Genomic DNA, 24,744 nt, shown 5'->3' on the forward strand with positions numbered 1-24,744 from the left:
GCCTGGGGCTCCCAGCACAGGAAAGATACTGACCTGTTGGAATGAGTCCAGAGGAGAGCCACTATGTTAATCAGAGGGCTGGAGCACCCCTCTTGTGGAGACAGGCCCTAACTGAGAGAGTTGGGGCTGTCAGCCTGGGGAAGAGAAAGCTCCAGGGAGACCTTTTAGTACCTTCCTGTGCCTAAAAGGAGCCTTACAAGAGAACTGGAGAGGGACTTTTCGTGAGGGCATGTAGTGATAGGACAATGGGGAATGGCCTTAAGTTGAAGGAGAGTGGGTTTAAATTAGATAATAGGAAGAAACAGTGGTGAGGCACTGGAACTGGTTGTCCGGAGAGGTTGACTCTCCATCACTGGATGTGTTCAAGACCAGGCTGGTCTTGATGGAACTTTGAGTAATTTGGTCTAGGGGAAGGTGATCCTACCCATGTAAGGGGGATAAGAACTAGATGGTCTTTAAAGTCCCTCCCAACCCAACCCACTCTACGATTCTGTGATTCCATGAACTTGGGTAATGCATACCATTTGTCTTAGATGATATTTTTGAACCGACTGAAATATAAGCGACGACCTAAATTCAGAGGCTGAGTTCGACATGAAGATCTAGGTGATTCAGAAAATACCTCAATTAGAGAGTAGTATTCTCTGTGTCGATATTCACTATCACTGATACACTGTCCAGGTTGCCTTGTTAGATTTGCTCTAATACTCTTGAGCCTGTGTGTAAGCGTGTATTGTGAGGTTTTCAGGCTCTATTTAAAAGAAATAAAGAAACAAACAAGCAAAAAGACCCCCAAAATATCCCACAGTTATTGGTGAAAGGCATGAGTAACTATTGTCTTGTTTCTATTCCTAATCTTATTCAATAGGGCCGTTGCACTCCCAGAAGTTAGAGGCTACATATGTTTCATCTGCCGAAATACATTTAAAATGGAATCCTCCACAGCATTCATCCAGTGCTTCTTTTCATTACTACCTTGTCAATGTGTTGGATACTGAAACCAACATCTGGGAACAGTTACCAGTTGAAAAAAGCAAGACTTCAATAGTCATACAAAATATAAAACCTTATCATCACTATCAGGTATATTTACAGAACGTAGCAGAGAAAGGAACTCTCAGCTGCCATGAGAAGCCTATATTAGTCACAACAGGTGATGTATCCATTTTTTAAGATGTTTTATTTTGCTAGACAGAGTTTAAATTGAAAATACAAGGCATAAAGGTATTTTTAAGGCCTTGTACAGATTGTGGTTGTTGGGATATTCTTCAGAACCTTCCAAAATTGTGAATATACCAATACCCTTATTTATTTATTCATTTACCTACTTACAGCATATTAGTATGAGATAAAGAAGTGACATTCTGCTTGAGAAATACTGATTTATAGTTTATGTCTTTAATTTTAGCAAAGTAGAAACATTAGAGTGATTTCTTAAATTTTTTTTAGGTGAAAACAGATTAATTTATTCTTCTAATAATAGATGCAGTGACTCAGAGTGTGTCATCTTTTTACTCTGTATATATCCGGTGGAATGGAATATGCTTGGAAAATAAGTCTCTATTCGTTATGAGAAAACAGAAAACAGAATCTGCCTGTAAATCATTTTAAGAAATAAGTAAATGAATCAGTAGTTCTAAAATCATGACATTTTAGAAAAAAGAAAATAAACCAGAGACATCATTGGGAAATGATTGTAAATTGATTGTAAGTTTGATATATGGTTTTATACTGACATCTTTTTCTTTAATCAAGCTGTCAGTCCACCGACAGCTGTTTATATTCACCCAGAGGATGTACAAGAAGAGAGTGTGATCCTTCGCTGGAAGCTGCCACAAGAGTGTCAGGAATCCTATGTTCAAGTAAAACCTAATGCAGACATGGGTGAAACTAAGAAGTTTATATTAAGCAATACAGAAGAATTTAAGATTGATCTCCTAATTCCTGGAATGACTTATGAAATAGCAGTGGCAAGTGTGAATAATGGAACTATGAGTGAACTGAAGACCATTCAATGCACTTTAAGTAAGATACTGTTTATGGTGGAAACTATAGACTATAGCACACATCGGTCTAACTATTGTTGCTACGTCTAACAGATTTTGTAGATCAAATCTTTTTTCTAAATACCCCAGGATCAAAACTAAAATGTAAAATGTACAGATCCAATCCTAGTTGTTAACAGAAAAGTTAGCAATTTTCGCAAGGAGGGTACAGCCTTGGAAAATGCATTGGTAATAGTGACAACTGCAATGAGGACCATAGCTGGAAATCCTGTTACAACTGGCAGAAGAAACTGGGTGAATCATTGATTTGCATTGAAATAGGAAAATACTGGAATGGTTGAAACAGCCTATTTATTTTTGGAGATACATTAGTTGTTCTGTGAACTGTGAGAAAGAAATTGCCCTACCATTAGTGAGAGGGCAGTAGGAAAGGAGTAGAAAGAGTTAGAAGTAGTAGTAGGTGAAAAGTAAAAGCTTTACATTGTTTATCAAAGGGTCTTCCCCATCCATAGGGAAAGGTTTACTGAAGGGTCTTAGTTTACCAAAATGCTGAAATGCTTTTGGTGCAGTTTAAATTTTTTGCATATGTGAAAGGAATGGGCAAGATTCACTTGGTATTCAAGTGATATTTAAAGGCTACAGCTGTCAGATTATAGATACATGAAATGCTGCATTGTAATTTTTTTTTTTCTAAGTGATTACAGTATTTTGGAGGGTAGCAGTCTTAATCTTTTTTCAGAATTTTTTATATAGGATTAGATTTAATACCTCATTCATGACACAGATGACAAAATTCTAGATGAGATATTTCACAGCTGTCAGAGCCAACTGTAAGGGAAGAAAACTAAACACGTCAATGTTATATCCATCAAACCTATCTCATTCTCCATGGTCATCTCCCTGTCCATATTCACATTTCTGTATATTTTTCCAGCTATCCTGCTTACCTTCCTAGTGCAGTTCTGGTTGAGAAGATAATTCCAGTAATAAAAACTTAAAAGATCAGGTTGTTCTTTGTTTCTAAGAAGTGATGTTTTACTGTGATAGCTGTTAGTTTTTGCACTGGGCAAGCATATTTCTCAGCAACTCAGGGTAGTTGCTTCAGATTCATTAAGTGGTTTTCATTTAATTTATTTTCAACTGGTTTAACATGTGGCAATTTTTTTTTCTTTTTTTTTCTTTTAGAGCCTAAGCCTGTTCAAATTGTAGTTCCTTATGGGCTTTATAGCAATGCTGTGGTACTATTTGTTCGCATGCCTGATATTGGAGTATTTGATGGCATTTATGTTACAAGTAAAGAAGGACCTAATGCAACATTCACTTTAAAAAGTGATGGTAAAATAAAAATTGAAAACCTTACTGCAGGAACAGAATATGATTTCTGTGTTTCCACAAAAAGTGGAAAAATTTTGAGCTCCTGTTACCATATATATGGTGTAAAAACATGTAAGTATTTTAAGTTCTTATAAAATTGCACCATATAAAATCCTGATTTTTGAACCTTTTTAACTTTATTTTTACTTCAGTGCAATAGAAAAGACATCCTATTCACAAATCATCTTGATATATCTGTAAGCAAATTGTAGTTGTTCTAACATTAGCTGATTTTTAAACAAGACTATAACAATACCTTATAATTTCTAAACTTGCTAAATTGTGTTTTTTATATTGTCTATAAAATGTCTAGCAAGTATTTCAGGATTTGGGGCTGTATTAAATTGTTGTCCTTATAGGAAGCAAAACACATTTTGACAGCTTACTTTAAACAAGCAGATGAGTATCAATGGAGTTACTTCTGTGTCTTGAAATTATGAAGCTCATTCCTCCTGATGCATCTTTCAGCAAGTAATAAAAACGTTGAGATTCTCCAAGATAATAAATTCAATAATAAAGACATTAAAAAAAATTCTAGGAAAGGTTTTAAAAACGAAATTTTAGTAGGAACTTCAAAACTGTTTAAAAATACCTACTGAAATTCCTGTTTGACTTTCCTATTTTTTATTATCTTTATACTTCCATAAGATTTTCTTTTCCCATTTTATAATTTTCCTTTGAAATTCTTTTCTGCTCTGTTTCTTTCAGAGTAGAAATTTTATACAAGGAAAAATTAAGATAGGATAGGAAGAATTAAGGAAGAAAGAAGAGGAGAATGATGGCAAGACAGAAAAATCTTTCCTAGATTGTGAAAGACTAGAAAGCTGACTTTTCTTAAAAAAATCAGCTTTCAAGGATCTTCACAATAAAAACTTTGTGTTTGATCAATCTTATGACAGGATTTTATAAATTTAGTGGCAAACTGCCTTAGAAAACCCAATTTTTGTCTGTCTCTTCTGGGGCCCCAAAGACTTGGAAGAAAAAAAAGTCCTGATCCCTCACATGTACACAGTTTTTCCTGGAAAAAGTGTAAATTTTGGTATATTCCAGACAAAAACAGTTGTTATAGGAATGAAATAGATGTAAAGAAGAGTGGATACTCCTCTGTAAAGTGATCTGAATTGTACCTGACAAGACTACACTAATTAGGGATAAAGTATATTTGTCTAGCCTGATATACCCAGTTTTGCTGAGCTGTTTGACAAAATTTGAGTACGCTATGGCCATTATGGGGGTGGTATTGGAGGGATCAACTTAATTCTGGAGCACTTTCCCACCTTGGAGTGCCAGCTCTGTCCTTGGAGATGTGCGTGTTCAGCCTCATGTAATTTTAAGATAAAGAAGCAAGTAATTTTCCTATATATTTTTTCTTTCTCCATTCTTCCTTTCTCAGTTTTGAAATTGCTGTGTGTCTGCATGCCTGAGATCAGATTTTGCCCTCTATTTGTTTGAATCTATTACTGGTTATCTTCGCTTTTATGTCTCCACGGGAGATACAAAAAGTGTTAGACTGAACAAAGTATTGGATTGAACTGTAATGTGTTTTATGTTCTTCTGTAGGTCTGGCAGCTCCGCTCAATGTACGAGAAGGTGACGTTACTGACACTTCAATACAGATTACTTGGGGTCGGGCTGATGGAGATTTTGAGCAATATGAAGTTATATGCACAAACTGTGCAAGTGCTTTCAGGGTATGTTTTTTAGAACACCACTTGTGTATAAGCAATGCAGTTATTTGTCAGTCTTCTATTAAGAAGAAGCTATATCCCCCATTAAAATAGTTGGATATACCATTTACATAAGATAAGAAAATTTTGTAAGCAATTTTGTGAAAGCTGTATTTGTATTTCTAGGTCCAGAAGGTTAAACAAGAAACAGCAATGTTTTCCAACCTTAGTCCTGGTAAGCTGTACAATTTTGCAATTCGAACAGAGAAAGAGGGTTTCAGAGATAGTATTTTTGTGACAAAGGAAATAGACACAGGTGAGACCACAGTGTTGTCAACTTTAGTATTTGTTTTACTCCTTATATATGTCTTGCTTTCTTTCTGAATTTCCTTTTTGTCTCAGAGAAAAGTAATTCAACCATCTTCATAATTTTCTTACAGATTTTTCTTATTTTCTTATAATTATTCACTTACTTTGTTATTTTTCTTATTCTTTGCCCGCAAGTGACTTTTAAGAATCTGAATATGGTTCCTGTGTACAATGAACTACCAATGTTGACTTCCTGTTGACTCAACAAGCTGTACAGTCCAGTAACTGATACTTGTGCACAGTCTGGCTACCAGCACTATGGAAACGAAATTTTTTTTCTTAGACTTCTCTTTAATTTTTCATTTTTCACTTCAGTGCTGAGTTTGAGCATGCTTAAATGTTCAGAGCTAAATTAGTTTTATGATGTTTTCTCATTGGCCTCCCTGTATATCACAAGGAAATTTGGGCTTTTCTACATTTCGGACATTTGATTCTCAGCAGTGTAGTTCTCCTCTATTCTAATACTTCTAGCTGCTTGAACCTAAGAACATGGCCTCTCAAGCTATTAGATCTGGCATGTTATGTTTTCCTCTAATCTAATGTGGAAAAATGTGATTGAAATGGTTCAACATCTGTGATCGAAGATACGTAATGTGTTGCATTTAAGGTACCAGTGAGGTAGAACTGATACAGGAATGTAAAGTGTGATGTAAAATAAGTTCTGAGAGGACAAGTCATGGAGAGGCAAATATGGAGCTAGTAAATGATAATTCACTGACATTTCCTTTTCAAGAATTAAGGACTTGAAACTAGACGAGAGAAAGTAGAAAACAAACAAATGCAAATGGTTGTTTACTAAATTTGTAGATAAATTGCAGAACTTCTGGCCACAAGATATTTTGTGTCATGGTTGTGATCATATGTTCAAGTGGAGACCAAAGACATTTACAAAAGAAAAATCTGCTGAGGTTTACTAAATTAAGAAAAATCACCTTTGGCTCATGAAGTTCTTGGGTGCAAACTGCAGTTTGGGAGATTAAGAAGGGGATTACCACTCTATGCAATTCTTGCTTTTCTGGAGACATATGCTTTTGGTCACTGTTGAATAAGAGACACTGTGTTAGTCATGACTTTGGTCTCTGTCCTATATGCTACCTCTTATACTGACATTTCTTTTCTTGAGGAATTGTCCATTTTTGAGGAACTCCACATCAGTGATATCAGAACTGCACTATGTAGCATTACAGAGCAGCAAACAGTTTAGCTCTGAATCTCCTGGATAACAAAAGTCCCTGTACACGTCACCACAGTGGTAGTAGTCTGTATGTCCTTGAGACAAGGAGGGACATGACATAATTTTTGTGGAGTTTGTATTGCATTCTGATGATGAGAGGCCTGTCATAAAGAAATGTGTTTAAAATGCTTTTTTGAATCCATGTATTTTGTTGTATTGTCTCACAGTACCAAGCGCAGCTAAATATCTGAACCATAGCAGAGACTCTGAATCAATAACTGTCACCTGGCCACCAGCCCAAAATACATTTGATGGATATGTTCTTTCAATAAATAGTGAAGATTTCAATGAGAAGAAAATGTTACCTTCTGATGTAAGGTATGATGATTATATTTAAAAAATAACTGATATGAACTCAAAGCAGTTGTTTCACTACATATTTAAAATAAGTAGCCTGTCCTGTTATTTACATATGTATTTGAAAATTTAGTTGACATGCAGTACTATACCATGTACTTTAAGAATTGCATTTTTTTAACAAATTACAGGTCTCATATGATGTGTTTGTGCAAAGAAGACCAAACAGAATACTGCATTGGAGTGAGCAGTAGCAGAACCTGTGTGCAATTCTGGATGTTTAATTTAATACTTCAGGACTTTCTAGTACTTGAACTTACTGTGAACCATAGTGTAATGCAGCCTATTTAAGATTTCATAATATTAAAATATTTTTTGAGTGACAACATATAAACATGTGTATACACATCATGTGTAAATAATATCCATAAAACTATAAAAATTAAATATATGAAGAGATGTGCATTTCTAGAATCCTAAACACAATCTCTTCTTTTAATCTTTGTAGAATGTACAAATTTGAACATCTTCTGCCAGGCACTGATTTCCTAATCAGTATTGTGACAACCAATGGATTAAAAAGGAGTCACCCCACCATCCTCAAGATTAACACCTGTAGGTTCAGTTTATTAATGACTTTTCACAGTTTCAAATAACTAAGGTTGTTACATTTTAATGTATTGTCTTAGAAAAGCTATTCCTTATTAAATCAATGCATCTTAATAATGTCTGGATTAATTCATGTAAGTCTTTCTTTTCAATCTAAGCACATTTGAAAGCTACTAAACATATAAAAACTTTTAAAACACAAACAAGTTTCATCTGTATTTAATGGGGTTCTACCAGTAACTGAATCAGCAGTAGTATTAGGACAATAAAATTTTCCATAAAAATTTACAAATTTTTATTTTATTTCTGATTCTATTGCTAATATGTAGAGACAATTTTCATTTATTTGAAGGTCTTCTTAAGTGCAAAATGAAATCTATTACTACATGGAACTATAAAATAATGAATCACAGTAGTGTATTCTGCAAATGGCAATTTCCTTAAAATTAATATAGATAATTTTAAATTTAAATTTTGCATTCTCAGATCCTGGTCCACCATCAGATTTACAGGTGTTTGGACAAGAAGAAAATACAGTCTATCTTTCTTGGAAACTACCAAGAGGAGGATTTGATATGTTTCAGGTGAGATAAGGATGGGAAGAAACAAATGCAATTTTTTTTTTTTTAATTTCTCAGTGAAGTTATCATTCTACATGTACTGCAAACCCAGCAATAAACATTTGTCTGTATAACCTATGGAAGTAGGAGAGGGAATACTGCTATGGGGAAAGGCCAGCTAAATACATACTTCCTATTGCATAACAATTTTAAAAAACAATATTCTAAAATTATACTTTTCATAGCTTTCAAAAACTGATTTTTAAGCTACTGTGCAATAAAAAAGATTACAGATCAAGGGTTGAATGCAACTGCAATGTAATCTTTTTTCCTTAGCTTTCCAAATTTGTAATACAAATTCATTTAATTACAGTGAAAGATAAAAAATACATTCCATATAGAAGAATCTAAATGTTTTGTTTAGAAAGTTACAGAATAAAACATTTTTTTAAATATAGCAATTTATTAAACAAAACTGCAAACATTTGATACCGCCCATACCCTCCTGGCCTTGGGCATTAAGAAGTTTAGGAATTTGGTTATATGTAAATAAAACCAGTTACTGTTCCTGACTTTGTTCAATCATTTATACTTTAGAATTTTTTATACTCTGTTTAAAAAAGTATTAGAAATAGCTAGTACTTCCCTGTTCACCATACCCATACCTTTCATTTTATAAACTTCAATTTTCTCAATTGTCTTTTAAACAGCATTCTTTTATGGAAGATGTTCTACATCTCTTACTATCTTTTTCTTTAGTTTTTCTAAGCCTTTGATATCCTTCTTGAGATTGGTTGTTCACACAGGTGTGGGTACACAGTGGAGTAATCAGATGGTTGATAGTGTTTCCTGTTTTGCTTCCTATTTCTTTCCTAGGCAATAGCGTGCTGTCTACCTTTCTGACTACTGTCAGGTTATTTTTAAAACCTCTTCCGTGAACATTTCAGTTCAAGACTACTCAATTTGACTGAAAATTCATAGTTCATTAATAATGATTCTGTGTGGGAACATCCTTACCATTGAAACAAATAGTTCAGTTACTATTTCTCAGATGCCTTGTCTACACTGAGTGTTCACTTTGTATTTTGGTCTGCTAGTGGTCTCTCCAACATCCAGATAAGCTCATTGTGTTTTTAAATCACTGGTTTTATAAGTTATTACACCCTTTTCAATTTTCTTTTCAGTTCTTTTGGCCCACTAACCTGTGTTTCTGCTCTGCCTTGCTTCCTTGTGCTTCTTAAGTTAGCTTGCATAAATTATATAAGCGTATAGACTTTATTTTTCTTGTATAGACAAGGTCTGCAGTTTTTAATGATATCTTTCTCGAAGTAATACTTTTTACTGTTCAAATGGTTTTGCTGTTTCTGCATTCCCTCTACTAAGTTTTGAGTCATATTATGTGTCAAAGTTGCATTTCAATGTTTTTTTATACCATGACACTTTTGGATACTCTCCATAATTTTCTTTTAATTTACTTGATCGTTGTTCGGTAGCTCTCCTTGTATAATTAAATTTCACCACACTGGACTTTTAATTTTTTTCTCACAAAGAAGCTGATATAACAGCGTGGCTCTTCAGCATTTGTAGTTTGAATCATATCACTTGCAAAAAAATCTAGAGTTATTTTGCTTTTCTCAGTTCTTTTTCAGAAAAAATCCACTATGACATCTAAATACTTTGTACATGGATCATATTTCATTATGACATGCAACCAGTCTCCCTTTTGTATCCTGGCTTTTGCAATCTGTCTTGTATCATCCTTTGCATTTTGCAGCCACTGTGTCAGCACAATAATGTGGTCAATAAAACTTTGTGATAGTGTAGTGTTGTTTTAAACATGTCATTTGAATCAATATAGATTTAGAGATATAATCTTGTACAGTTAACTTACTAGTCTAGGATATTTTTTAGTATACGAGACAAAGTATTTTCCTTAAAAGGTCTACACGTTTTATACTCTAGTACTACAGTGTTCAATTATTTTACTCCCTCTCTCCCATGACTTCAATTATATCCTTACCTAAACTTTGAAATCTAAGTATCCTTAGGATAGTTCCTTGACATTTCTTCTCTCTTCGTTAGTGTAAAGTTGCATTGATCTGAATGGATAAGAGTAGCCAGTTAACCTCTCAACACTGCTGGTGTAGCCTGGTATATTTTTACAAATTTTAAAATTAAATTCAATTATCTTGTTCCTGTTTTGAACCTGTTCAGATACACTTTTGAATGTGGTCATGCTATTTTTACCATCCTGTGGAAAATAATTGTCATCTGTAATATTGATCTTTATGGCATGGTATTATTGCTCAGGATCTCATAGAGCAAGCAGCCAGTCACATTAGACAGTGCTTTGTTTGCATAAATGAGCTTATCTTTAAATCTTTAATGAGAAAGGCTTCCGTAGACTGGTTGCTTAGTAAGGTGCACCTGCATAAAAGGGATCATTTTACTAATCATTTAAAATTAATTATCTCTGATCAGCAACTCTCTATGCAATATATTGTACTTTGTAGAGCGAAGAGTTCACAAAAGGTACTTTCCTAACTTGTTTATACTAGATGTAAATCTTTAATCTATAGCTTTGCTTCTAGCATCTTGCAGTGCTGTAATTCTAATAAGGTGATGACAGTTTCCAAGATTTAGTTTGCATGAATAGGCACCATGCTGGTAAAATATACAGGGGGGAAGTGGATTGTTCTTCCACAAATGAATAGCAGCTAAACCAAAATGCTTTCAGGTCACTGCCATGTGTATAACATGCCCCTTCTGTTGGAGGAAATAACATGTATCAGGACAGGACTTGCTGATGTAGGCAGTTGCAAACCTTGATCTCTTCATATCGACAGCCAGGCCTGAGAAACCCATGTGAGCATGTTGGAGATGCTTGTCTAGTGCCCTCCTCTGCAGGGCAGGCACAATCTGCATCTTGCCTTTCACTAGTGCATCTATGAAGCAGTCTGCAATTTTCTGTGTCCCCACAAAGGACTGTCACAGGAATTTTTTTAGTCACCTTAGAGTTGTCTAGGAGGTCAGAAGGAATCCTCACAGCCTCTAGGAGTCAAGTGCTCAAATTTCAATTACTTGGTATCTCCAGCACTTTTATTCTCTGCAGTGGCTGTAAACAAAAGAATTTTCAAGGCATAACAGTGAACAGAGTTGAGTGACTGATTCCTTGGGATTCTTTATAGAATCTCAGCTCTAAAGAGTGCACAGGTGGAATTTTTGGTTGAATGGTTTTGGGTGGGGTCTTTTCGGTCTTTTTTTTTCCTTTGTTTGGTTTGGTTTTTTTGTTTTTTTGGCTTTTTTTTTGCCAGAAAGGTACACAGTTAGTTAACTGTGCAGTTCATCAGTACAGCTGTGTGACTGAGCAGCCAGAGTATACTTTATTATCCTTCCTCCAAGAGCAAAAACCTGTAAGCCATGACTTAACTTTGATGCCTACATCTACTTTCGAAGTCATTACTTTCACCACTGTCTGTTCACTGGGCTATTAATGAATCTTAGAGTAATTGTGGATCAACCTTGTGGAACATAATACAAAGCTTCTTGATTTTTTTTGTCTTTAACATATGGAAAATATTCTAAATATTTTTATATTAATAGGTAGTTGCAATCTCTTTTATGAAGTTAAATGGTCTAATATAAAAAATTATTTTTCTTCAATAGCTTTCATATTGTCCAATGAATAATGAAAAGCTGATTATCAGAACTATTTATGACAGCAGAGCTGTAGTGCAAAATCTGACTCCTGGGACAGAATATGTTTTTCGTTTAAGGACAGTTAAAGGCTTGGATTCCTCTGTGGCTGTGGAGAAAAAAGTCATCACAAGTAAGAAAATACCTTATAACTTGTTTTGGAAACCAGTAAGTATTCAGAGACATTTAAATCATTGTTTGTAAGTGACTGAAAAGGGTCACGCATTTCAAAATGAAACTTTATCTTTGGGAGGCAAGTTCTGCTTCTTCTTTAGATACTTGTTTAAACAGGACCCTTCCACATAACACACTGGATTCAAGTTGAGGAGTGTAGACATAGCTGAACATAGCTCTTTGAAAACCAAGGTGAACTCAAAATCCTTTCAGCTCTAACAGAGCCAGAATAGCTTCCTATACTTTGAGAAACACCTTGAATTTTGTTTACAATTGTTTCTGCATCTCTTAAATTCTTGCAAGCCCATAGTCTCAGATTGCAGGATTGTTCCTGTGCAAGGCCACAGAACGCTTAATATAGTAAGAGAAATAGTGTTTCAGATAGCTTAATAAGGTCCAGAAACCAGTATCTTGCACTCCTTTTCTGTCTCTGAGCAAGCATGTTTTCCAATACTCCTGTGATACAACATAAAAAGAGGGAAATTTTTTTTGGAAGAGTTTTGAAGAAAAAGATTTATATAAATTCTGACTTGCCAAAGGGGATAAAAAGCAGCTAATTGTAATCAGAAAATAAATCAACTCCCACATTTGTATATATGCACATTGTAGACCTCCTCCCTTTTTCAGTGGATTTTCTGTGGCTTGTTTGGGCTATAACTCCTTAACTCAGTTAATAATCAAGGGGGCTCTGTTTAGTTATTCAAAGATGAATGAATCTCTAAAAAAACCCCCAGATCTAGTTCCGGAGATTCTTGATAATGAAAAGTGAAGCACAATAATCATTATCATGGTCCTTAACTTGATTTTTATCCTCAAGTAAATATTTTCAAGAGAATTGTGGATGAGTACAATGTATGGCTAAATTATGGAGAGTTTACTATATAATTTTAATGGTACACCTTTAGGATTTTTTTCATGTTGAATAATAGGAACATGTTAATTAGTATTTTTTGGGAAAGTTTCAAGCAAGATAAATGGATAATCTAGATGATTCACTTTTTAGGAGGAATGGAAAAATTTTTCTTTCCTAATTGCAGCTGTGCTGCACAGGTTAATGGAGGTGTTATTTGTAAATTATCTGCAATTTTAGGAATTGTAATATAATCAAAAGGATTATTTAAAAAGGAAAAAAGCGGTAATCACTGAGAAATTGCTATTTACTGTGTTCCTAAGTGAACAGATGAATAGTTTTCCAAAATTATATGGCCTATGATGTATTTTAGAAAACTTTAAACTGAATAAAATCTCTACTTCTGCTTAAAAAGTGTTCCCATTCTCATTCTGTTTTACCAGTGAGCAGTGTTAGTGTTCTTACAGAAGATCTGATAAATTTGGAATTTTCTTCCGTAAATTACATAATGCACACAGGAGATACATTCTCAGGTTTTACTCTGTGCAACATTATGGCACCATTTACTACATAGCCATAAAAACATAGTTCTAAAATTTGTATCAATATTTCACAATGCTATGAACTCTCAATTAATTTAAATAAAAAATATCTATTTTTAAAAACTAGTATTTTCTTATGTTTTAAGGACTAATGATTAAATTTTTCATTATTAATCTGAATAATTTTTATATAGAACCTGCTGGGATATGTGGTCTGACATTAAAAATGGTAAATAGTTCATCTGCAACTGTAATGTGGAATCCAACCAAGACAAACTTCACTTCTTATAAAGCATCTTTATCAAATGACACCTTTATAAAAACATTAAGGATTCCAGGAACACTGACTGACTTCACTGTTATGGACTTGACTGCTGGTGGCATTTACAACTTCACACTGCAAAGAGTGAAAGGAAATACTGAAGGAGCTGCTTCTTTCATTGAATTTGTAACAGGTCTGTACGATTTCTGGCTTTCTCTCTTTGCCAATGAATGTTAGCTGCCACTAACAATTCATGTTTAGCTTTTTACATCTCACTTCATAGCATAACACTGAAATTTCGGGAGATCTTGCATGTAATAGTTTACTGTCATTCTGGACATACATCACTTATACCCTATCCAACCTGCATGTAGAGATACACTACCAGAAGTATAATGTCTTTAGCTGTGTTGCATTTCTTTTGGCCAATTTCAGGTCTTATCCTGCAAGGAGTTACACATGAGCTGTGTTTTACCTTATCTCATTTCAGTAGGTTTTTTGCAGTGAGTGAAATTAAACAGGTTTAGAAATGTTTGTAGAGTTAAGGCTTTAGATTGTAAGCTACACTCTGAGATTAATCCTGGGTTGTATAAAAAGACCTCTAAAAGCATAAAATCCAGCTTTAAAGGAAGTTGAGATCCATGGAAATAGAAGCACTGATGATAGCAGCAAGACTTAAAATTTATGAGTGTATATTAAAAGGAAGAAACTATGCTCTCAGTTAAACTTGTCTACCTCCACTATTATTCTTATATTTTTTGTTCTGTTAGTGTTAAAATAAAGCAATGAGTTAAAAATGAAAATGAGACAATACAGACTGAATATAACATCTAAAGTTAATATTTGTATATTTTAATATTTTAGATTATTTTATGGCAGACCTGGAGTAATCTGTTTGAAACAATTCTGCAACTTTGAATAGTCAGTGCGAAGAGTTTGTGAAAGATATATAATCTAAGCAGATTTAGAGCAAATAAAAAAGGAGTGGAGCTCTTTCAGGGTGGAAGCAATATGATATTCAGACTGCGCAGTACAATACTAATGTGTAAACAGTGCTAGAAGATTTAGTCTGAATTCTGGAGAGCCATATTAGTAAAGCAGACAGAGAACTGAGTGCAAGGGTAGTGGTGAATTTGAAATGTGGCCAATAGCATCACTGACTGGACTTGCTCTGAGAGATAAGCATAGGGAAAGCTGTCAGTTTTGTGTATGTTCCAGAGTAGAAAGGAGACAGATTCACAAGGCTACATTTTAATGGCCTAGTGAAGAATTCAATATTTGATTCATTATTAGGCTTAGAGTGGATGATTCATATTTAAAGGTGCATTTAAAGGCAGATGAAAATGAGATAGTGTGACGGGAGCAGGTGGGAACTTGGCTTTAATAAAAGGAACAGACCACCCAAATTTTGGGGACTTAACTCACCAGAGTTCATGGAATTACTAGGATTACAAATACATGAAATGTATAAAAGAGTTAAGAACCTGCTAGCAGCAGAACAAACGCCAGCTATATCTTGAATTTCAACAGCAACTCTATGTCAGTAGTAGTAGTGCTAACTTTAAGGCTGAGGGCAGCAGAAACAGCAGGACTGTTCAGCAGTGTTAACTGAACACTGGGCAGAGATCCTTGAGCTTGCTCTCTGGGAATGGAGATTTCCACACAGTGTACTTGGGAGCCTATCAGCCAAGTCTCAGAGCTAGTAGTACCCAGACGAATTAGTAATTATCCTTCATGTAGCAAGTAAACTCTTCTTGGATGCTTTTACATTTAGTCATACCTACTAATATATTTTTCAAGGGCGTTAATGTCTTTTATTCCAAAATTCTCTTTCAGAACCTGCAAAACCAGAAGGACTTAGATTCTTCAATGTTTCGTCATATTTTTTTTCACTGTATTGGAGACTACCATATGGACTTGTAGACAGATTTCATGTGGATCTTGTTCCTGATCATGCTTCTGTTGTTATCCTAGATCTTGGAGTTAGGAAGTATCAAGTATGTGCTTTTATTACAGGACTTGCATGGCCACCTTTTCCTTATGCACTGTGCTGGTGAGAAATTGAAGCTTTCCCCCTTAGCTGTTTAATGTGAATATGAATATGACAGTGTTAATGAAAAAATGGTGAGAGCAAATTTCAGCAGACGGAGTTTGTTACTTAACAACAAGTAGTGAATTTACTTTTTTTTTTAAAGTCTACTAGAAGGATGCAGCCAGTCATCTAAGGGTTCATGAATAGTTTAACAAGGGAAGGGCAGAGCTATTGAGTAATACAGACTCATTAATTGTGCACTTGCCAGGGAGATCTGCGCTTAAATCATTAATGCAGGCAACACTTCACTGCTAAACCATCAAAAAGATACAGGAGCATTTTTGATTCTGCGGTCTGGAAATTATAATAGTATTAACAGAAATAATGGTTATTCTGGATATTTTGCTTTTTTTTTTCATTGGAACTGCAAAGATACAGGTATTTTATATAGTGGCTTGCTAAAAAAAATTAATTATATTGATTTCAAAGGATGGGCTAGCTTAAGGGTCAAAAACTTGTTTTTCAGGTTGCTTTTTTGTTCATTCTTTCCAAGAGGAATTTTATAATGCCTCATCTTTACTTTGATAATGATAACACAGAAAAGCCTGTATAGATACATTGATAAGTGATTCTCTGATAAAATTAATAGTTAATTTTGTTGTTCTTTAATATTGAATGTTATACATATCTTATGGAGAGTAGTTAAATAAGACAGCAAAATACTGTAGTGTAGCTAACAGATGTAACCTACTATCTTTTACTCTTACAAATTCTGTTATATCTCTAAAAGCTTATTAACAGATAACTTTCAGTAATGAAATGATTAAATTTTTCTGTGATTTTTTTTTCTGTTTTGTATTCTGTTTTTTGTTTGTTTTTTCATTTTTATGTTTCTTGGTAAAAGACTTAAATAAATCTATGTCCTATTTCAGGCTGATTTTTCTAATACTATTCCTGGAACAACATACAATGTTACAGTTTCTGCAGTTTCTTCTTCACTTTATAGTTCACCTGCAAGTAGAACAGTGACAACAAATGTGACAAGTGAGTTAAAAATGACTGATGACATTTCGTTGATTTTTTTTTTAAACTATACTTTTTTGTGTTATTATATGCACAGTAGTATCCAAGAATTTACAATCAGTTTTGAACAGTGATTAAAATCTTTCATCTTCTTTAACTGTTTAAAAATACCCTGGATCTGAGCTGTTCTATGAGAGCATGAGAATTTACAAGCTTTTGAAAAATTTGCTATTGTGTTATGTAGTAATATCCATACCCCAATTTATATGTATAGTGGCACATACAGAAATGTTCAGAGACATTTAAAAAGAAAAAAGTAGCCATATCAGATGTGTTTTTTAAGACAGTGAATTTGCTTTTGACATGTTTCATGGAAAAGAACTTTAATTAAGAATCCTGGAGTATGTCAAATATCAAATTATCATTAAAACGTGTTTTTAAGACAAAGATCTTGAGCATTACATTTTTTACATTCTTACAGGAGAATAGTTCCAGTGCTCCAAAATTCATGTAATCATTTTTGTAATAGGACTCTAGCCAGAAAAAAAGCTTTTTATTCAAAAGAACATCAGTTTTCAGTAGTTTTATAAGTTTATGCTGGCAGATGATTTAATTTCTCTATAGAATCTGTGAATCTGTCTCCACTATTAGGAAAACTAATTAACAACTTGTTTATATGTGTATGGTTTTTTTTAGATCCTGGACCCCCTGTGTACCTTGCAGGTGAAAGAGTGGGCTCTGCTGGGATTCTGCTGTCATGGAATACACCACTGCATCCAAATGGCAGAATTCTCTCCTATATTGTTAAATATAAAGAAGTCTGCCCATGGAGACAAACCACTTATACACAGGTCACAACAAAGCCAGATAGTTTGGAAGTTCTTCTCACCAATCTTAATCCTGGAACAACTTATGAAATTATGGTAAAAGCTTTACAAATGACTCTTAGTATTTCGAATTCTGATTACTTGTAAATTGTGTAAGTTTATAGTAGGTCTCTACAGAGTTTTCAGAGGGACATTGCTAATATATTGTTGCCATATTACAAAATACACTAGTCAGGTATTTGTTTACAGTAGTGTTTTTGAGTGTATTTAAAAATATTTCCAACCAAAATTGTACTGAAATGTAGTTTCTTCTATTGATATTCTTATTGAAATATGTCATTATGTGCTAAAATACAAAAAGCAAAGGGTAGAATTTTCAGAAACATTTAAATCCATCCTCATCTTCATTGAGTTTTAATCTTTCAAATGACTGGTGCACTTTGGATATTACACGTATATTTCTAAATCATCTCAGCCAGATCCAGAAAAGCAGGTCTTCTATGTATGGAACTTGTTTACATTGAGATTGGGCACTCCTGATTCATCTCTGAACTCTTCGACAATACATGACTTCAAGTGGACAGAAATTAACTGCTGTTCTCTTGGCAGTAGTTGCCAAGCAATTCATTGCCTGACTTACTGTTTCACAAGAACCTTGGAGAGGTTCCTCTTTTCAAAATCAAGAATTAAATGAAATTATGTTTTTGATTTGCTTCATTCCATGTCATGACCCTGAGAGTAGCTCAGCTGGTTAAAGCAGGGTGCTAATAAAGCCAAGGTTGTAGGTTTGATCCCTGTTGGGCCCTTTATTTAAGAGTTGGACTTGATGATCCTTCTTGGGTCTCTTCCAACTTAGAATATTCTCTGATTCTGTGATGTAATTTCGTACAGCACAAATCTATAAAGAAAATTGAAGTTGACTAGGCTAGGAATAAGGCTGTGCAAGGATCCTTTGTAAGGGTGGTGTGTGTATGTAAGAAAGTAAAAAATGTAATTATGCCTGCCATTGTGGGAAAGTTGCTCACTGTCAATCTAGTGCTGATGACTGTGCTGATGAAAGCCAGTATATCCACAGCTTCAGAAATTTTTATCATTTAGGCTCCTGCCTCCAGTCATCTGCTAAAACACCCCACCCCCCCAAAGAAAAAAGTTTTTCTGCTATTTGATAAAAGCATTAACACTTGGGATCTAAGCAGATCAATCTCCTCAGATAAATGACATTATTAAGAGAACTCAATTTGCAATCAGGAGTACCACCAGAGCTCTTCTGTGGGGTTCATTATTAAAGGTTTTGGAAATTACATTCTTTGCTCAATATATAAATCTTCCTTGGGAAAACTGTGAGGCATTTTAAATAATTTGTTTTATTTAGCAGTAATTTGCCCTTTCTTGATATATGTGGGAAGAAATTTTTCCCATGCCTGGTACCTGAAGCATTGATCTTAGAACAGAATTTGATTCAATGATTTGTGACCCACTAATAACCACTAAGGTGGAGCACTTTCTACTTCATATATGTGTACAAAAAGAAATATGACTTGTTTTCCTTCTCTTGAGGAATTTCTTGTGGTTCTTTGGTTAATGTTTGGGGTCTATTGTACCATTAGAAGTAGCTCTTGAATTTTGTAAGTGAAAATTCTTCACTGTTTTAGGGTACCTGGCTTGATCCTTTTGTGAAATTCTTTCTGGTAAATAATGTGACATTACAGTTCATCAGAGCTTATAAGCTTTGAATATAGGTTTCCAACCTGTTTGTAACAGTCCAGTCTTAATTTCTTTACATCTAATAAAAAACCAAAACAAAACACTTTTAAAGGAATAGCAGTTACAAGAGTTAATTTTCTAAATATTGGAGAGCTATGGATAATTTTGAACATCTGATCATTGATAATTTTGTGAAATTATGCATGGAAGATTTTTTTTTTCTAAACTTAAATAATCGGTGACAACGTAAGTCAAAGCATAAAAAATTAACATGCCTTCCAAATGTAAACTGCAGCTACTTGAACCTTGGATAGTACTTTGTTATCTGTGCAGTAAAACTGTCCTTTTAAAATGTTTCCAAGACTTTTTGTACAATGACTCTTTGTGGCAGTGGTGTCTAGAAGTTACCAGTACATTGTGTAAGCATTTATTTTGATTTCTCTTCACAGCTTATCAGTGCTTGTAGCTGAAACCTTTACCATGCAAATTTTTGCATAGTTATGTCATAGTAACTTTGAGTTGTCTTGAAACTACACATATGAAAAAGGAGTTTCCATGTCTATCTTAATGCTAATTTTTCTTTCTGAACTCTTTTTTTTGAGATGAGATAACAAAACCCAGTGTTTAGGTGAGGATATGGCTTTAGATTTATGTAATGCAACATAAATACTGTCAGAATTTTCTGATTGCCTGTCAGTCCCCTGAAGCTCTCCAGTCAATTTCCTCAGCTACTACAATTACTGTAGAATTCACCAATGCTTAAGGATGTTTCAAGTCATTGTCTCTGTGATGCACAAGTAGGTAGGGTTGGCTGTAGTCATGAGGGGTGTGTGCATGGGGGGCATGTTTGTATGGCTTAGGAAGGAGCTAGCCAGTGACACAGATTCTCCTTTACATCCTAGATGTAAAGAACACACTACCTTGTATCTCTTTGCTGTGTTTTTCTGCTAGGGCTTGGTCCTTTTGTTTAAACAGCTTTACAGTCTTTGAAAGATGCACTGTTTAGTGCTGAGAAGTAATTAGAACGAGTTTCCCTTTCTGACTTGTGGGCTCCCTCTGCTTTTTTTTCCCCTTCCTGTGTGCTGTCTGTCACTTCTATAGCGATCCACACTTAGTTTTGCACATCTGCCCCTTCTCACCCTGTGTTCCCCAAGGTCTGTGCTGTCAGGTCCCTCAGTGCCACTGCCATACCTTTGTTCCTGGACACTGTCAGGAGGGAATGACTCTGGAGAAAGCTGGAGAGCTTTTCACTTTGCTTCTTCTTTCACACACCTCTCAACAACACTCTTGGAATTTTGCTCATGTTTTACTTTTTGTTGTCTCTTTCACTTATCAAATAAGAAGTTAGACTTCATTCCTCTTTATTTTTAAGTAATGCATGCTATGGCCCATCGCTGCATCAAGTTGTCACTAAGTCCTGTACTGTGGAGCGAACAACATTGTTGTTTTGTTTATCTTCACAAAATCTCAATGTAGTGCCCTTCTGAGTGCTACATTGAGCACTGAAGCACATCTACCATAAAGTGCATCCACAGTTCCCTGACATATTGTCTTTCCACAAAAAGACATGTTTTCCTTGGGTTTCTTCTCTGAGGGAGGTTGACCTGCTCTTGCTATTCTTCAGGAGATAGAGAAATAAAAGAGAATATATATTCCTTTTTACTCTTTTAACTCATAGTAAGTAAAATAGGATTGCAAAAGCTGGTTTAAGTGAATTATGTTAAGGAACAGGAGTGTCACTGATGTTATTCCTGTGATTGAGTGCCATAAAATAGGGACTCAGCACTTCTGATGAAAATCACACGTCATTTTCTTAATTTCTTATGCTATTTCCTACTTTCTTCCTTTTATTTTTCTACATTTATATATTGAATATAAATTTAAACAATGTAACTAGAAAAGGCATGTTTGTTTGTATATTTATAGTTTAAAAGCTGGAAGCTGAATCTCTGTGTATCCTTGAGATTTTCAGATTCCTGAAACTATATATTCTATAGATTCTCTAATGTGAATTCTTTTTTTTTTCTGTAGGTTGCTGCTGAGAACAGTGCTGGTATTGGAGTATTTAGTGATCTTTTCCTTTTTCAGACTGCAGAAAGTGGTAATTTTAATAAAGCTGCTAGTTATTTTAATTAAATCTGCTCTAATCTGTTCAAATAAACTATCCATGGCAAAGTTCATACTTGAAAAAATTCTAATGCATTTAGAACAAAATCATAATTCTTTTCTTATTCTCTCACTCAGTGGCAAAGATTTATTTTGTTCTATTTGCTAATAACAGCATTTAGGGTGTGCACATATGGGTGTCTCTTGTATGTAAAGTCTGTTTCTGTTAGACTTTTCCTATGCCAGTTTCTAGATAGGCTGCTTTCAGAAAGTAAGGTCACAGGAGAGCAGAGCTACGTATTAAGTGGACCCATCTGTTGTTGCCTGCAACAGTACCAGGAGATAGATTTTGTTGTGGGATCAGCTCTGGCATTGCCTACTTAAATCAATCTGTACTGGTTTAGCGCTGGGTTCTAAGAAGCCTTGCACAGAAACTATTGTACTAAATGTTTATGTCTTAATTCTGAAAAAAAAAATCTGAAATGGCAATAAAAATTAGAGTTGTTTTGAAGATTAAAAAAATGTAGTTTGACTTTGCATAATCTTGCTTGTGCTCCAGGAGCACTTGTGCCTTGACTGAAGAGCTGGCACCAGTCCAATTACAGCAGGATGAACCAGTCTCAGTGGAATACAGAATTCATACTGCCATGGCAGTGACTGTTCCTCTGTGTTTAGGCTGCTTTCTGTTTCTATGCAAGCTACAGAGTGAGATGTCTCAATCAATGTCGGAAAATCATCACTATTCTAAGATAATGCAATAATACATGAAACCAAATATGAGAAGGAGTAGTAAACTTGCCACACGGAGCTATGAAAAATCATTATTCTTCACTATTCTAAGTACATTATTGCTGGTGGAAAACCATATTTCTGTGAGCTTTATGATTTACTCATCTTTGACAGAGGACAACAGTTATATTTTCCATATGAGAACATAAGCATTTTATTTTTTGATGCATTTCTGACTACATTTTTATTAAAGCTAAAATCACTTATTAAGAATGTAATTGTAAGGTTTCTTCAAATTCTAGGTAAGTTATGTGTCACTGATGTTACATTTGTACTTTTACCTTCTTAATCGTTTTTTTGTTTTAACTCTTGCTTTGATGGCTAAAGAAAGCCAAACATCTTGATTAACATGCAGATGTGCAGTTTGAAGTAAGAAAGTTAGCCAGAAAATAAAATTATTTAAATTTAAAGGCTGTGGTCTGGGAGAGGGGAAAAGAGATGAAAGGTCTGGAAAAGACTTAGCAGGACTAAAAGCACTAAATGGGAAGCTTGGAGGAGCTGTCTTAATTCACCTGTGGAAGATCTGCAATTGTGGAATGCTGTATTTTTTAAAAGAGTGTAAAAAGCTAACCCTTTTCTCCGTAGTATCAAGGCTACCTATTACAGGACTTACTGCAGACTGTGCTACATGTATGCAGGACTAAGAGAGAGAGATTACTCTAATTTGCAGGAAAGTTCAGATAGCATGTAAAATCTCATTTATATGCTGCATGTCATTCTTTTGTGCTATGATTAATACAGATACTCTGACAAAAGGCCACAGAAACTGTCACTGATATAAAGAACGCCATTTCTGCAGTAATAGTGAATAGTCTGATTAAAGTGAGTTATTTAAAGCTACCATAAATCTATATGCAGCTGAAAAGATGACACAGGTAAAGTGAAATAAAATGCCCAGTGTTGTCAGATGCTCTTAAACAAACAAAAATAGACAAAATTTTGCTACTTTTGGAATAGGAGGTGACTTCCTTCTAGAAAGAATATTTTTAAGCTTACCAAACCAATTACTATATTATTATGCAACTAAAATAGTTATATTTCTTACTTAAACTATATAGAGAAAGAGCTGGTTGTATATCAGCTGCTTTACATGTGTTTATGAATGATTGTTATCTATTTGCTCCAGGGTTTGGAAACTAGAAATGGCATTACCAAAAAAAAAAAAAGGAATTTTCTTTTTCTCAGTGCTGAGAAGAAAAGTTTATCTTACTGCTTTTGTTTGGTTTGTTTTCAAGCTCCAGGTAAAGTAGTGAATCTCACAGTTGAAGCCTTAAATTCCTCAGCTGTAAATCTGATCTGGTTTCTACCTCGGCAACCAAATGGAAAGATAACTAGTTTCAAGATTAGTGTGAAACACGCAAGAAGTGGAATTGTAGTGAAAGATGTCTTGGTTAAAGTAGAGGACCTTCTGTCTGGGAGGTTGCCAGAATGTAATGTAAGTGCTATAAACCTTTTAAACTAGAAATAGACTTATCCCACAGAATACAGTTTTACATTGAGTATGGTTATACATTTGAATTTTGAGACATAAAAAGTGGAGAGGCTTGCTTTTCAGAACAATTCCAAATGCCTTGCAAACTTAGACCCAAGGCAGGATATAATGGTTGAAGAAAAATCGTTCTGTTCAAAATCATTTAAATGGAATGCTTTTCCTTGAAAAGCTCGGTTTAATCAAAGTAAAAATGTTAAGAAAGGTTAAATTCGGTATCCATTTAACAAAAAATCGCAAAATAGATCATTTTTTTCAACTTTCAATTTTTAATTTTTTGTTTGTTTGTTTTATAGGATATTCAGTTAGAAAAAAACCAAGAACTCAAGGAATTTTTTTGGTCAGTGAAGACATAGAGTAATATTAATGTCCTACTTTTTATGTAGCATGATAATGCTTTTTATATTTCGAAAATATGCTTTATTCTATCACATTTCAATATTTTTGAAATACTTCTCATATCAAAATGAAAAGATGCATGATTATCAGAGTGATTTTCAAAAATACATTTGTAGTCTAAGTTGTTCTTGAAATAACCATTCATTGAAAATTTTCTGAATTTTGATTATTCATTGGATTCAGACCTGTAACCACTGTATACCTTTCAGAATTTCTTGAGGAAAGTTCTCTTTTCTAGCATTTATTCTCCTTTTCCTTCTTACTCTGAGGACAGTGTTGCAACTACTCAAACTTTTTCCTTTTTTCTTTTTTTTCCGCTCCAACTTTCTAGGCTTAATATTTTAATGAAAAATGTAGTTTTAAATGACAAAAAGTACTATAACTTTGGTTTCAGATTTTATTTGGAAAATCATCTTAGGCATTGCGAAAGGTTCCTGACACCAGGCTGATTTAATTCAGCACTGAGAAGGCAGACTGCCACCTACTGAATCATAAGTATTGGTTACCATAATGTTTAACAGTTTTCCGGAGTTGTCTCCTGGCAATATGTACTAAGAAATTATTGTCTGGTTTTGTCCATAATATATGGATATATGTGTATATATACATACATATATAGAACATATATGTGATGTAAAAGGACCTCACTACAGAACTTTTTTTCAAGAGGGAGACTGAACACTGAGAAAAGAATCTGGGAATAATTAAATGAATCCTAGAGAGATGCTTCCATTC

The 24,744-nt window shown here is 34.3% G+C and overlaps 1 protein-coding gene across 3 annotated transcripts in view; it reads left to right on the forward strand.

Moving 5' to 3' along the window:
* The window catches only part of PTPRQ (protein tyrosine phosphatase receptor type Q), a 131,462-nt gene that overhangs the window by 11,916 nt on the left and 94,802 nt on the right, over positions 1-24,744 (forward strand). Inside the window, exons 8-22 of one of the 3 annotated variants that reach the window (XM_032689172.1) lie at positions 869-1,153; positions 1,756-2,025; positions 3,192-3,452; positions 4,941-5,071; positions 5,234-5,363; positions 6,818-6,968; positions 7,456-7,562; positions 8,043-8,140; positions 11,783-11,945; positions 13,573-13,833; positions 15,477-15,637; positions 16,605-16,716; positions 17,392-17,618; positions 21,258-21,327; positions 23,357-23,556. In XM_032689172.1, the coding sequence (XP_032545063.1) occupies positions 869-1,153; positions 1,756-2,025; positions 3,192-3,452; positions 4,941-5,071; positions 5,234-5,363; positions 6,818-6,968; positions 7,456-7,562; positions 8,043-8,140; positions 11,783-11,945; positions 13,573-13,833; positions 15,477-15,637; positions 16,605-16,716; positions 17,392-17,618; positions 21,258-21,327; positions 23,357-23,556 (2,627 nt within the window). Of the gene's footprint in view, positions 1-868; positions 1,154-1,755; positions 2,026-3,191; positions 3,453-4,940; positions 5,072-5,233; positions 5,364-6,817; positions 6,969-7,455; positions 7,563-8,042; positions 8,141-11,782; positions 11,946-13,572; positions 13,834-15,476; positions 15,638-16,604; positions 16,717-17,391; positions 17,619-21,257; positions 21,328-23,356; positions 23,557-24,744 lie in introns of those variants that run through there. The other 2 variants (XM_032689171.1, XM_032689169.1) reach the window with 2 other exon arrangements.

Source organism: Chiroxiphia lanceolata, chromosome 5, assembly GCF_009829145.1.
Source record: "Chiroxiphia lanceolata isolate bChiLan1 chromosome 5, bChiLan1.pri, whole genome shotgun sequence".
Lineage (NCBI taxonomy): Eukaryota > Metazoa > Chordata > Aves > Passeriformes > Pipridae > Chiroxiphia > Chiroxiphia lanceolata.